The 14,607-nt window shown below is 36.1% G+C and overlaps 1 protein-coding gene across 1 annotated transcript in view; it reads right to left on the bottom strand.

Annotated features, from left to right (window-relative positions):
* Window positions 1–14,607, bottom strand: part of INPP5D (inositol polyphosphate-5-phosphatase D) — a 93,588-nt gene that overhangs the window by 66,037 nt on the left and 12,944 nt on the right. Inside the window, exon 4 of the mRNA XM_087872730.1 lies at window positions 998–1,148. Coding sequence (XP_087728856.1) covers window positions 998–1,148 — 151 coding nt within the window. The remainder of the gene's footprint in view (window positions 1–997; window positions 1,149–14,607) is intronic.

Here is a 14,607-nt window from a genome sequence, read left to right as displayed (position 1 = left end):
TGGGATTTCCCTGGGAGAAAGTGGGAAGAGTATTACTGAAGACTCCCCTCGGGATGAAGCCGTGGCACCAGCATGTTTAAAGGACTATATGTAAGAACCAGAACAACTACATAGGATTCACAAGGAAACCAGTTCTCCAACTCAGGCTTAGTCTGATTTAGGTTGAGGCTACAGCTGTGTCAAATGTATAATCTTGTGGGCTTCTGAAACATAGTTAAAGCCTTTCTCCTCTGAAAGATTTTATACATAGTAATTAGAATTATAGATGCGGCTTTCTTCTGTTTGCTTTTAATTGGAATTCTATTGCTTTAACCTTGTTTTGGAGTTTTAACTTTGTAAACCATTAGAAGAGTATATTGCCAAATATGTTTCTACTGTCATGTCAGAAGAAGCAAGACAGAAACTTCAAGTAACATTTTGTGCTTGCATACATCTAAAATGTACTGCCAGAGAAACTTTAAAAATCTAACGAAAGCAGTATTAAGTAGTATCAGTTTGACAGTATGATCAGTGAAGAGAATAATCTACATACACAGTACAATTCAAAAGTAAAAAAATAAACATTTTAAAGAGAATTATGGTTTAACTTGGTATTTATGACTAAAAGGAATACAATACTCCAAAACTAGTAGAACAATAGACCTTCTTGGATTATTTTATTATATTTTTCACATATAACAGGGAAATACCTCAAAGTATATAATTAGGAGACTAATAAAATGCTTTGCATTTTCCCAGGGCATTCTCTACTGTTTGAAGAACAGGATGAGATAATATTCTTGAATTATATTCATTATGGTTGGTTGATTGATAGGCAGTGTTCTGTGTCAGGTTTCAAAGAATTATTAGAGATGTGTATAATAAGGAATAAAGTTAAGTATTCAACAGTCCTTAATTCAACAGGTCAATTCAATTCCACTGTAAAACGGATTACTTCCTGCAAATTGGCAACTTTAGATCAGTAATAATGTAAATTACTATTTTTTGAACTTCTTACCCTGATCTTCTTCTAGATCATCTGTTGTCTCCTCTTCTTCATGCGGGACTGGGAATTTAAGGCTCCGGACCAGCCCCATGTTCTCTTTCTTGTAAAACTCTATCAGTTCATCTAAGGTGTTGAAATATTGCACTGGAACACCTTCACATGCCTAAAGGTGCCACAAATATATATATATATATATATATTTGTGAGTGTGTGAGAGAGCAAGCGAGTGAGAGATGGATGGACAGGGGGAAGGGAGGGAGAGGGAGAGGGTGAGAGAGAGAGAGAGATGTATCAAATATTGCTGGAGATTTTCAACCAAATAAGCATGTTGAAGTGGTCAATAAGATACTTAGCAATACAGTGAAAGCACAGCAAACACAATTCTGTTTAAATACACCTTTCCCCATATTTTTAGCCAGGATTTAGGTTTTTTAACAATTTTACGTCTAAGCAAAAATTCCTATTAAGTGCTTCCTTTGAATCCTACAGCCGATTCCTCATATTCTTCCTCTGTTTTTCCCTTGCATACATTTCCCTTACATTTCCTGTCATATAAATTTAATAAATAATAACTAATTTGGTTTAATTTATTAGTCACAGATATTACTTTAAGGTATGGATGCTATACCAATAAGGTGACTCATTTTATTTCCTGGTCTCTTTCATCCAGACCAGTGTCAGATACCATGCTAAAAACCACAGAAGCGGAACATGCTGAATTCCAATCCAAGGGGCAAAATAACCCCTCTTTGTCTTGAAAGATGAATGGCATTGAACAAGACTATCTTACAGGCACCTGTAGCAAGATCACAAGCACATCAAGTCTGTACATGTGTTTCATTTCATCATTGCAAATTCTGCATTCTCTTTCCTCCCCACCTGCCAGCCTCAGCTTCAGTGGAGACCCTTTGAGAGCTGTATGCAACCTAATTTCATTTTAATGTATGCCTATTAATGTACATTCAAAGTGACAATAAAGTCTGTTCTGTTCTGTTCTGTTCTGTTCTGTTCTGTTCTGTTCTGTTCTTCTCTATTCTATTCTATTCTATTCTATTCTATTCTATTCTATTCTTGCCAACTGCTTTTTTCTAGCCATTTAAAAAAAGGAAAGGTGATTGTGTTCTTTCTAAACCGGAGAATAACACAACTAGTTCTTTTCTGATATAAGAGTCAGTCAATCTTTTTGCACCAGGGCTGCATCTTAATCTGTTTGACTGTTCAGGACCTCAGAAGGAAGCAGTGATACTGGATGAGCCTCAAGAGAAGATAAATGAATGTTTAGCTGCCCCATCCCCCAATGCTTCTTTGGGTTGAGATAGACAAAAGATGCTTAACACGTTTTACTGCATTTTGATAAAAAGTGGAAATTTGGATAGCCACAATTTGGCAGCATGACAGTAGAGCATTTAGGATGCAAAAAAAGATGCTGAGATGCAGTGTGTGCATATTCATGTGTGCATGTTCGTGTGTGCAGGTTGTCTGTTGCTCGCTCTGGGCTAGATTAGGTGAAACATCTCATCTACTGTACCTCTTTCGGTTTTAACAGGTTGGGAATAGCAGCTGAAACTGTTGCATTGTGCTGATGTTCTACGAAAAGCAAACCATGCACAGTTTTCCATTTTAGCTGAACTTCAATTTATATCTGCAAGCACAGCTATTTACTGTTTCACAGTTCCCCCCCCCATCCTTCATTGTCCCTTCCTCTCTATTTTTATTTTCCATTTTCAAATACTAACTGCTTCAATTCTTTGTAATTATGATTCAGATAGAAACAACTTCCTCATTTTTTCTTCACTTTTTTTAAAGATTCAAAGTGATCTAAGATAAAAAAAGACCACTAGTTTTTGGACCTAGAGATGACAAATTTACCGATTAAAGTTTCACTCGGTTTTTATTTATTTTAAATATTTTGTATAACATGTTCATCTATATGACTTTTTGACAATTTTGCCAGTGTACATAAATAGAAAATATCCACCATACGATTAAATATATAAAAATATGGTTGTAACAATTCTGACTTTTATAAAAGACTTTTATAAAACTTTTATAAAAGTTTATCAACGTTCTGATAATTTCAGATTATTAGTAGATTTTGAAAATGAAGAAATGGCTATAGTGGCTGCTCTGAATGCAGATATGTACAAGTTAAATTTTTGAAAAATTTATGAAGAAATGATTGCCATGTTTTGTTTTTAATAAGGTATTTTTTATTATTTAATCATTTGAGAGCTCTCTTCTGGAGGTTGTAAAGCAATAGCGCAAATATTTTGAACATAAAAGAAACAGTAATAAATAAAACACTTTTCCAGTAGGCAACAGAATGCCTTTGTGTCTTTTGCTGAGATTTAATTAAACATTTAAGGATCATTATTCCTAGGAAAATATTCTTCTTGGGAGTTCTGAATACTTCCAATTGTAAAATGTAGATACAGTAATGGTGACATTAATAGATGGTTGAAAATATCTATGGAGCTATAGGAAAGTAAAAAGGCTATGGATATGAATATCTCCTCCTGAGAAGGATGTTAATTCTACCTAGTTATTATAAATCAGTTGTTAAATTATAGATTAATTGTGGTGGAATGGTTAAAGGGTCTCCCTTTTAAATTAATAACTTTCTTATGAAGGTTTAGTTTTAAATTATATCATTGGATAAGGTAAGAGGTACAAAGATAAGAGTAACAAGTCAGCCATAAAGAATGTGGAATCAGGAAAGAGAGCATGATGGTTACAGATATAAGGTTAGGAAAAAGCCCTCCAACATAATTCTGTTTTAACATTTTTCTAAAAACCAGCAGAGTGTTGGTTGCTTCTCCAAGGACATGCAGGGAGGGCTAGGTGGAGAGAGAAAAGAGCCATAGAGTTGTCATCTCTGTTATTATTATTTTAATGGGAATGCCTGGTCTCAGGTTCTTTGTATTTGACCTTGGTCTTAAGTTATTTATCCCCAGGTTTTTAATCACCTAATTTCGCATTTGTTTTAATACTCTGCTTAATAATGTCTTATAAAGTTTTGACAATAATTGTTTGAGTAAATTTAATAAATTCTATAAATTTATAGAAAAACATATTAAAGAATGCGACAATATCCAATCAACATATACATACATACATACATACATACATACATACATACATATATATATATATATATATATATATATACACATACATACATACACACACACACACACACTTTTACACACTTGGTTTTGGTTTTATGAAATAGTTTTATGAAATGAGGAACAGAAATAGTAACAAGCAGTTTGCACAGAAGTGAGAAATAACCACAGAAAACAATCTGGAATGCCAGCTGAAGTCCATAAAAGTCACTATCAGAAGATGAAAGTCCCTGGGCAGCTTCTTCTTTTCTTTCTATTACTGACTTAGCACAGTAATACTAAGTTTAAGAATAAGTCTGTGAGTTTAAAATTAATCAGGCTTTCCAAAATAAAAATCTATTAACTGTTCTTCTGTGCTCCTTTAGGTCAAATAGATCTAAGACTTTAAAGATCCATATTTATCACTTTATAATATTTCCTTATTCCTTTATAATAAGGAAACAACTGGATAAACCAGGAACAGAGGGGGTAAAAGTGCAATGGACAAAAGAGTTTTGATGGGAGGTGGAGTAGGTAGATAAGTGATTTAAGTGCTTTTCATCAGTTAAAGCTGGTGATGCATAATTTATAGTCTAGTAAAATAGCCTGCCTATCTTATCTAATGCTACAGTGAATGAGGCTATTGCAATGCCTATTGCAACTCAGCCTATCAGGAGGCTGAGTTAGATCCTAGGTAGCAGCAGATATTTCTTTCTCTGGGCGCAAAGAGAAAATATCTGCTGTGAGCGCCACATAGGTATCAGGAAGGGCATCCGGCCAATAAATGCTCAGGCCTGGCTCCACCCCGTTGCAAGGGATTACAGGGTTGTTAAAAGAAAAAAAAAATGCAGTGCTTCTAGGGGCTCTCCTGGTAGAATTAGGTAAAAAGCAGCAGCTAAATGTTAAAGAGCTAGGCACAAGAAAAACATGTATCTATTGTACTTAACCAAATATATTAATTCCTTCTTCACTTCTTTAAAATATATAACTCAAAGTATAATTTTTCTCTTTTTCACATTTATAATCTAGGACTAGGATATCAGCAGATACACTGTGTCTTCTGCTCATGGTGCTACTTTTGTGGGGCAATAAAGAAAGCCAACTGTAGCTATTTAGATGTTTACTTTTTTTCCTGTTTCTACTGGCATGGAATGAGACAGAAAGAACCTAAAGCTGAAACCACTATAGTAAAACAAATATTTTTCATATCCCCATTCTGGAATTGATTTAGTAACTTCTGTGGAATTGATAGAGAACAAATCCACTATAAAATGGCCAGGATATAGTCACATTGGCAGATTTTCATGAAATTTATTTTAGTCTCCCCTAAAGCCAAACTCAAGTAGTAGTGTACAATTTCCCTGGGAATAATTTATGCTAAGTCTCTTCTGACTTTTGGCTAGCTTAACTTGCAACTCTGCTTCAATAATACCCTAAAATGAAAAGGGGTGAAATTTAATTAGCTTCTTCCTCTCTTAGCATTTTTAGATTGAATGTAAATCATAAATCTCCCCCCTCCCCCCTCCCCACCTTTTGCACTGATTTTTATTGCTACAGAACTTGCCAAGAACCCAGAGAGTTGGGCAGGGAGTTTTGTTCTTTGTTAGCATTTCAGATTTACAGAAATGATGAAGACCATTGTGAATCTATTGTAAATTACTTCTAGTCTCTCCCAAATCATAAACTTTTACATTTCCTTCTGAATAAAGAACACTATAAAAATATGGCTATAGCAATTGCTTCAAAAAGAGGGTTTGGAATCAATATTGAAACCAATATTAGAATCATGAAGAAGAATTATCCTAATATGAATTTAAAAACTCTAAGCAACATGCAGAGTAATATATTGATGAATACAGTAGCTTTAATCTAAACAATATATTTATTAACTATAAAACATATTAGAAAAATTATCCCTAAATTGCAATGGCTATTTTCATAAACCAATGCTTTGACTGAACCACTTGAGATCAATAGAAGGATCAGGTAGAAATACTTCTCCATATAAACATTTCATAAATTTAGGGTTTTTATAGTCCACACTCAGACTCACCACTTTATTTGTCATATGGGAGAACAAGGCATTTGCCACTGTTGTAAGTTCTAAAATGTGCAGAGCATTATATTATCAGTACATACCAGTTACATTTAGATTGGCCTCCTGTGAAGAACTGGAGATGAATTAGTAACCTGATTATGTTTTGATCTACAGATTAGTTTATGGTGCTTTGCTAGCCATCAAGACAATCTTTTTTAAAAAAAATTAGGAACATTTAATGTCTACCTTCCCAACATAGTGCCTTTCAGATGTGTTGAACTACAAATGCCACCACTGGACAAAGCCGCTATGGATGGATCACTCAATATATTACATGCTTACCCAAATCCGTGTTTTGTAGAGTAAAGTACTCCTTTGGAAATAAGAAAATACCATTACAAAGTAACCATAACAAACAAACCACCTCAAACTAATGAAGGTTGGAAAAGTAAGCTTTTTCTTACTTGTTCTCATTTGTTATATATATTCCCATTATTACAGATTAAAATGGGAACAAACCCACTATACCTGCCATAGGAATGGCAAAATTTGAAGTTTGCTTCAGAGAATCTGTAGGGAATGATGAGGCTTAGGATCTGGGGATAGCAACTTCAACACAGATTATTTGGATGGACATTACTGACTGAACACATATGTTTGATTCGTGGCAGTGGTGAAAGTTTCTATTCACATACTGGGGATGGAAAACTACCATCCCACCAGCAGTTTCACTTTCTGCCAGCAGAGAGTAGTGGGAAGGTAAAGTCTCCACCTGAAGCTTGACTATTGATTACATGAATGGAAGTATTTTAACATCTTAAAGATGTGTTTCATTCCATACCTGAGAAATAAAGCAGGGTTCTTGACAGGTGCTTTAAAACTTTTCTTCAGCTAAAAGGCTTATATCAACATTATCTTAAACTCTTCTATAAACATACTGTTGTAATCCTATAACCTTAGAAAGACTTGCAGCTGGGGGAAAAGAGCTTCTTCCCAAAATACAAGCCAACCATAAATTAGACTATTTTTAAAAATCTATGCAGAGAAAAGGAAAGCAGAATGGGGATGACAAGGACTGTGATGTAGGCTGGAATGTCTGACAGCAAACTGTTCATAACTTGTCTCAAGATTAGCTGTTCCTGAAAAACATATATTTAAAAAAACTGCTATTCATATTATATAAAGAAAGTCAACACAAAACATTGTACTACTGACATTTTAAAGATATTTTATTTTTTGCTTTTAACTAACTGTGGAAATAAAAGAAAATTATGAAAGGATGGTGGGAAAAAAGAACAGATTAGGATTTGTAAATGGAAATATTCCTCAACATACTTCAGGCTTGCCCAGACAGTTAAATTTATATTCGGTTTCTACTTCCATGAATTTACTCATAAATACATAAATCAATGGATTTTATTACCCTACAGAAATATAACCAGAAATTTGAAACAGGTTGAAAAAAATTAATTAAATGGATGAAATTCATGATGATAGGCAACAATGTCAAAGGGAATATTATCTACTTGTGTAAATACTACAGTATTGTAATTACCCCCTTCATGGATCACTGCCTTGTTGTGGTGAAGAGGCTTGCATAGCTCAATGAAGCTATGAGCTATGCCGTGCAGGGCTATCCAAGATGGACAGGTCATAGCAGAGAGTTCTGACAAAATGTGATCCACTGGAGAAGGAAATGACAACCCACTCTAGTATCTTTGCCATGAAAACCCCATGGACAGTACCAAAAGGCAAAAAGATATGATGCTGGAAGATGAGCCCCTCAGGTCGGAAGGTGTCCAATATGCTATTGGGGAAGAGCAGAGGGCTAGTACTAGTAGCACCAGAAAGAATGAAGCGACTGGGTCAAAGCCAAAAGGACACTCAGCTGTGGATGTATCTGGTGGTGAAAGGAAAGTCCGATGCTGTAAAGATCTATGCTCCATAGGAACCATGAATCAAGGCAAGTTGGACATAGTCAAACAAGAGATGACAAGACTGAACATCAACATCTGAGGAATCAGCGAACTAAAATGGATGGGAATGGGTGAATTTAATTCAGATGACCATCAGGTATACTATTGAGGGCAAGAATCCCTCAGAAGAAATGGAGTAGCCATCATAGTCAATAAAAGAGTAGGAAAAGCAGTACTGGAATACAATCCCAAAAATGACAGAATGATCTCAGTTTGAATCCAAGGCAAACCATTAGTAGTCCAAGTCTATGCCCCAACCACTGGTGCTGAAGACGATGAAATTGACCTGTTCTATGAAGCCTTACAACACCTTATAGAATTAACACCAAAAAATGATGTCCTTATCATCATGGGAGATTGGAATGCTAAAGTAGAAAGCCAAAAGATAACCGGAATAACAGGCAAGTTTGGCCTTGGAGTACAAAATGAAGCAGGGCACAGGCTGATAGAATTCTGTCACGATAATACGATGGTCATAGCAAACACTCTTTTCCAACAACCCAAGAGATGACTCTACACATGGACATCACCAGACGATCAACACAGAAATCAGATTGGTTATGTGCTCTGCAGCCAAAGATGCAGAAGCTATACAGCTCCTGGTCAGTAAAAACAAGACCAGGAGCTGACTGTGATCATAAGCTTCTCGTTGCAAAATTTAGGCTTAAATTGAAGAAAGTAGGGAAAAACACTAGGCCACTCAGGTATGAACTAAATCATATCCCTGATGAATATACAATAGAGGTGACAAATAGATTTAGGAATTAGATCTGATAGACAGAGTGCCTGAAGAACTATGGATAGAGGTTCGCAACATTGTACAAGAGGTAGCAACTAAAACCATCCCAAAGAAAAAGAAATGCAAGAAAGCAAAATGGCTGTCTGAAGAAGTTTACAAATAGCTGAGGAAAGAAGGAAAGCGAAAGGCAAGGAAGAAAGAGAAAGATACACCCAACTGAATGCAGAATTGCAGAGATAAGAAAACAATAGAATAGGAAGAATCAGAGATCTCTTCAAGAAAATTGGAGATATGACGGGAATGTTTCATGCAAAGATAGGCATGATAAAGGACCAAAATCCAGATCCTGAAGATGAAACTCAAATACTTTGACCACCTAATGAGAAGGAAGGACTCACTGGAGAAGAACCTAATGTTGGGAACAATTGAGGGCAAAAGAAGGGGACGGCAGAGAATGAGGTGGCTGGATGGAGTCACTGAAGCAGTCGGTGTCAGTTTAAATGGACTACGGGAGATGGTAGAGGACAGGAAGGCCTGGAGGAAAATTGTCCATGGGGTTGCGATGGGTTGGACACGACTTCACGACTAAGAACATTTAAAGTTCTGGAATATCAAACAGATTCTGTATCAAATGAAGTGAGTGGGGCTCACAAAAATTTCTTTCCCAATAGAGCTGTTTAGTTTTGAAGATGGTAATCCAAAGCCACCCCTTACTTAGTAGCTTTTGATTGACATGATAACAACTGTTATCCATCGGTGTTGGTATCCTTGTATTTTTTCAATTATGATCATCATTTTCATGATAGTTTATAAAATTCATCACCTGTCATAATCATTTGTATTTTCAAATTGCCCATGAACTTAGCATTACAAACAATACAGAATCTCTTAAACCTTTTTAAAAGAATTTTAAATTGCTTCCTACTGTGATATCTATTCTCCAATATCCACAAAGCACTTGAGACATCCAAGGGAGACAACTTGAAATAGCTACATGCAGCTATGGCTTAGGATAACACTGCATTGTTCCTATTAAAATTACTTCAGCAACTGCAAAGAGCAGATATTTGCTTTTAAAACAAATGCTTAGTTAGTATGACAAGATTTTAAATAACATCCACTTGTCTCTGAAAATCTTCTAGTTTCCCAGGGTTACCAGGAAAAATAAGTCTATCCTGTATATGTCAGTGGTAATCACCTAAAACGTGTTAAAAGCAGAGTATAATTAAATATCACATAGTATTTTCTCTTTCCAACAACTATTGACAAAAGATTAGCTCTATCCTTCTTTGTATTTCTTATGTTCAATTCTGTAACTGGAAAGACCATTGTGTTAAATATTTTCTGCACACTGATATGTATTAGCCAGAGCATAAAAACAAATGAAGGAAGTCATGTTATATTGGACAGCTTTATTCTGCACCAGACTTTTCCAATGTAATTTCCAAATATGTGGAACTACAACTACCATAATTCTCAGCCAACTATTCAAGCCAATAATAACACTATGGATGGTATAAGTTACATCAGTGGTGAAATCCAAATTTTTCTACTACCGGTTCTGTGGGCGTGGCTTGGGGGCGTGGCTTGGTGGGCGTGGCAGGGGAAGGATATTGCAAAATCTCCATTCCCACCCCACTCCAGGGGAAGGATGCTGCAAAATCCCCATTCCCTTCCCACTCCTGGGAGAAGGATACTGCAATATCTCCATTGCCACCCCTCTCTGCGGCCAGCCCAAAAAATGACTATTTGCCGGTTCTCCACACTACTCAAAATTTCCGCTACCGGTTCTTCAGAACCTGTCAGAACCTGCTGGATTTCACCCCTGAGTTACATATGTCATTTATAGAATTGGAGAAAGTTAATCTGCATGAACAAGAAGTACATTTTTAAAATTCTATTTAATAGTTAAACTTTCAATTCTCTATCTAGTCCCTACTTCAACTCTCAAAAGCTTCCCTGAGAATCAAAACTTTAGCATTCCACTTCCCCTGCTTACTTGTTAATAACCATTGCAAAGAACCATTACATTCTCTACATTCCTGCTGTGGCAAGTAATCGCTTGTAATTGAAGTGATTGAATCTGATAGTAATTTTCTTAGCCTGCTGCAATGTCTTCTTTACTCTTTCAGCACATTCAAAAACGTTGAATTTAATATTGTGTGCAATCTATTAGATTAAGATTTTCAAAGCCTGACAGGTCATATAAGTAAAAAAAAATAAACCATTAGTTCTGAATACCAAAAACAAAAAGATAATACATTATTATTCATGTGACCGGTCCTAAGTTGTGCCCTGGTATGCACTCATATGGGCAAATGTAGGGATAGCACACATTCTGGGATGGATTCTGAATTAGCCATAATTAGCATGGGCTATAAAAGTTTAATTCAAATAGGATTAAATCTGTATCTGCACCAATATTCTTGATTGCTGCTGTTAACAACAAACAAGTAGCTAGGCTACTTTAATAGAAAGTTAAACGCAGACAGTGACATTGTTCCTACCTAGCCTATATTCTTTACAACAGATCACAGGAGATCTGACACACTCTGTATCCTCTGCACAGCTCAAATCTGTTGATGACGTCAACTGCAAGGCCAGTTGCAGGAAATGCAGAATATAGTTCAAGTTATCACTCATCACACTAGAGGAACTCATTATTTCTACAAAAGACTAGGGAAAAAAGTCAGATAGTTGCTGTTGGTTAATTTTTGTTTGTCCAGGATATATTTTATAGATACTTTGTAGTTCTTGTAATGTATTTTGTATATTTTCAATTTCACATTATTTAAATCTTACATACCGTATTTTTCGGAGTATAAGATGCACCGGAATATAAGATGCACCTTAGTTTTTGGGGAGGAAAATAAGAAAAAAGTTGATTGGTGGGTGGATTGGCCTCCTGGAATACACCCAATCAGCTGTTCCCAGTGGTGAATTTTAGTAACAGGTTCGTTGGTTGTGAGCTCTTTGCCTTGCTTTTTTTTCTGCCTCTGAAACTTCTGAAACTCTGTTTCAGAAAAAACTTCTTTTTCGGACTCTGAAAGCCTCCAAAACAGAGCTTCAGAAAAAAAGGCTTTTTTTCTGAAGCTCTGTTTGGAGGCTTTTTTTCTGAAGCTTCTTTCAGAGGCTTCTTTCAGCCTCATCTCCATTTGTGGGCGGGGCTACATTCAGAGTATAAGACCTACCCAGATTTTCACCCTCTTTTTGGGGGGAAAATGGTATGTCTTATATTCTGAAAAATACAGTAACTAAAATACTACTACTTTGTTTATTCCCACAAATTTACAGGTCCTATTTCTTACACTAGAACTTATCAAAATGTTTAATGGGCTAACTTATTATGCAACATCCCCCCCCCCATATTAGAGGGAAATCCATCATATTATGTCATTAACCTTTTTGTAAGGTTCACTGAAAGTAATAGTACTATGTAATATTTGCTGGAAGCAGTAAGCCAACTACTTCCCGTGTGATAAGAAAGCATAATCACACCACTCACTTGGAGCTTCATCAGATCAACAAGGATCCTAGTTTTTGGGCTGCTTTTCAGACTATGCATCACTTTCCTATTACACACAGTCCTGGTCTCAGAGGCAAAGCAAAATGAAGAATGACCAGATGCTCAAAACGAGCCCATGGTTTTGCTTCCTTGCACACAACCCTAATGTCCTGAGATCAATTAGTGATGAAGAACAAAATGACCTCTTTGCCAAAATATGACATAGCAACAATGAATGAAGGGCTAATGGCCAATGCTAAATAAAACAATTGTTTCAGGATATGAGCATGAGAGGATTCAGCCTGTGTTAGGCTACTCATCTTATGTAGCTTTGGATTGCAAATTATGCTTTCTTCCTCTAGATATCAGGATGCAAGGAAAGGGCTCTGCTATAAAAGCTAAAAAAACAGCCTTGAACATCACACGAAAAGTATTATGGTGATACTGAAGCCTTAAAGAAGTTAAAAATAATTGTGCATAATTTTTAAACAGGCAAACTAATTTGAAGTAGGAACAGATACACACATATAAATTTAACACTCTAACTACAAAAGTGCTCTAGGGTTCACATAAAAGACCCCCTCCCCCGACAGTCTGGGAACTTCTTACTCCATAAATTGTGGATTTAGAACTCTTATCATTGGCTATATTTACTGAGAAAGCTGGGAATTGAAATTCAGGTACAGATTTTTCACGCAGCCTTAGAATAATGCTTCTTCTCTGTCCTCAGAAGAATAATTCAGCAAGAAATCTTGGCCATCTGGAAGCCTTTCCAGAAGAGAAGGAAATCCCATCTTGGAATCAGAATCCAAACAGAATGACTTCCACTGTCCTAAGCTAGTAAGTAAGTCAGTCCTGCTCAGAGCACCAAAGCAAGAGAACAAGATTTTCGGAAATCCAACATTTTGGCCCCAGATACAGATAATCCTTGATTTACAACAATTTATTTAGTGATCATTTGAAGTTACAACAGCACTGAAAAAAGTGACTTCTTCCCATTTTTCACACTTAGCGACTGTTGCAACATGATCAAAATTTGGGACCTGGCAACTAGCCTGCAATGTGATCACTTTTTGTAGCCTTCCCAGCTGCTTCCAACAAGCAAAGTCAATGAGGGAAGCCAGATTCACCTAACAACCACGAGTGGCTTAACAACTGCAGCAATTCGCTTAACAACCATGAGAAAAAAGGTTGTAAAATGAAGCACAACTTAACAACTGCCCCGCTTAACAATGGACGTTTTTACAAAAGTTTTGTTTGTCAGTTGAGGACTACCTATAAAGGATTTGAGGTTAATTTCCCAAATAAAGCAGACTTTAGTGCAAAGATCGTGTGTCACTGTGGTAACCAAATATACACAGACAGATCAGCTGCAAAGAATTTCTATATATTTAGAACTATTGACCTCACAAGTCCATCTCTGTAAGAATTTTTAGTATTATCAAAACACTGTTTTGGTATTTTTGGTATTTTTTCCAAAGCTTGGTGGGCATATAAAGATGAATACCATTGCAGTAACTTTATAATCATATACAGCATCACATCTCAATGCACAGTGTGTTCCTGTGAAATAAGCAGGATGGGTATGAAAAGTCCCTTGTGTGCTATCATTTGCATTTAGGACTTACAGGAGGTATCTGCGCCAAGCCACGATACAATGCTGCAGCAGTATAAGGAATGAGCATTTCTACTGCTTACACTGCTTACAACCTAGTAACTAGCAACTCTGCAGCTTTGCAGAAATAAATGTTTCAAACTATTGTGTGGTCATTCAGAGTTGTTCACCTGTTTAGGTGTAAACTGAAAAACAGGCAAGGAAAAAAAATCTGACATTTTTTGCTCCATGTCTTCCCATTGCCTGAGAGCAAAAGAAAACACGAAGAAAACATTGCAAAGCAAATGTTGTTATTTTATATGTTGCTTATTAGTGGGGATATCGCTGGATTGAGATAAACATGTAACTGGTTTAATTGTTTAATAGAAATACAGTTCAAGGGGGGGAACCCCAAAAAACCAAAAAATAAGTAGAACAGCAAGAACAGGATGGCAAGAGTGCTATAAGATGTACATGTAAGCTAGATGTTATGTTAGAAAACAATATTGCTGCAGATTGATGGCAACACAATGACAGCTGTGAATGGCATCCGAGGACCATTAATGACATATAAGTTTTAGAAGCCTGCTTCACTTACTCTGATTATGAAAACACTAGAAGATTTTAATTAATAAAATTGTTCATTAAATAATTGCCAAACAGCAG

The sequence above is a fragment of the Pantherophis guttatus genome, chromosome 6 (assembly GCF_059756535.1).
Source record: "Pantherophis guttatus breed Tessera chromosome 6, ASM5975653v1, whole genome shotgun sequence".
In the NCBI taxonomy this organism is placed as follows: domain Eukaryota; kingdom Metazoa; phylum Chordata; class Lepidosauria; order Squamata; family Colubridae; genus Pantherophis; species Pantherophis guttatus.
Note: the sequence above shows the minus strand (reverse complement) of the source record. Positions and strands in the feature narration are given on the sequence as shown.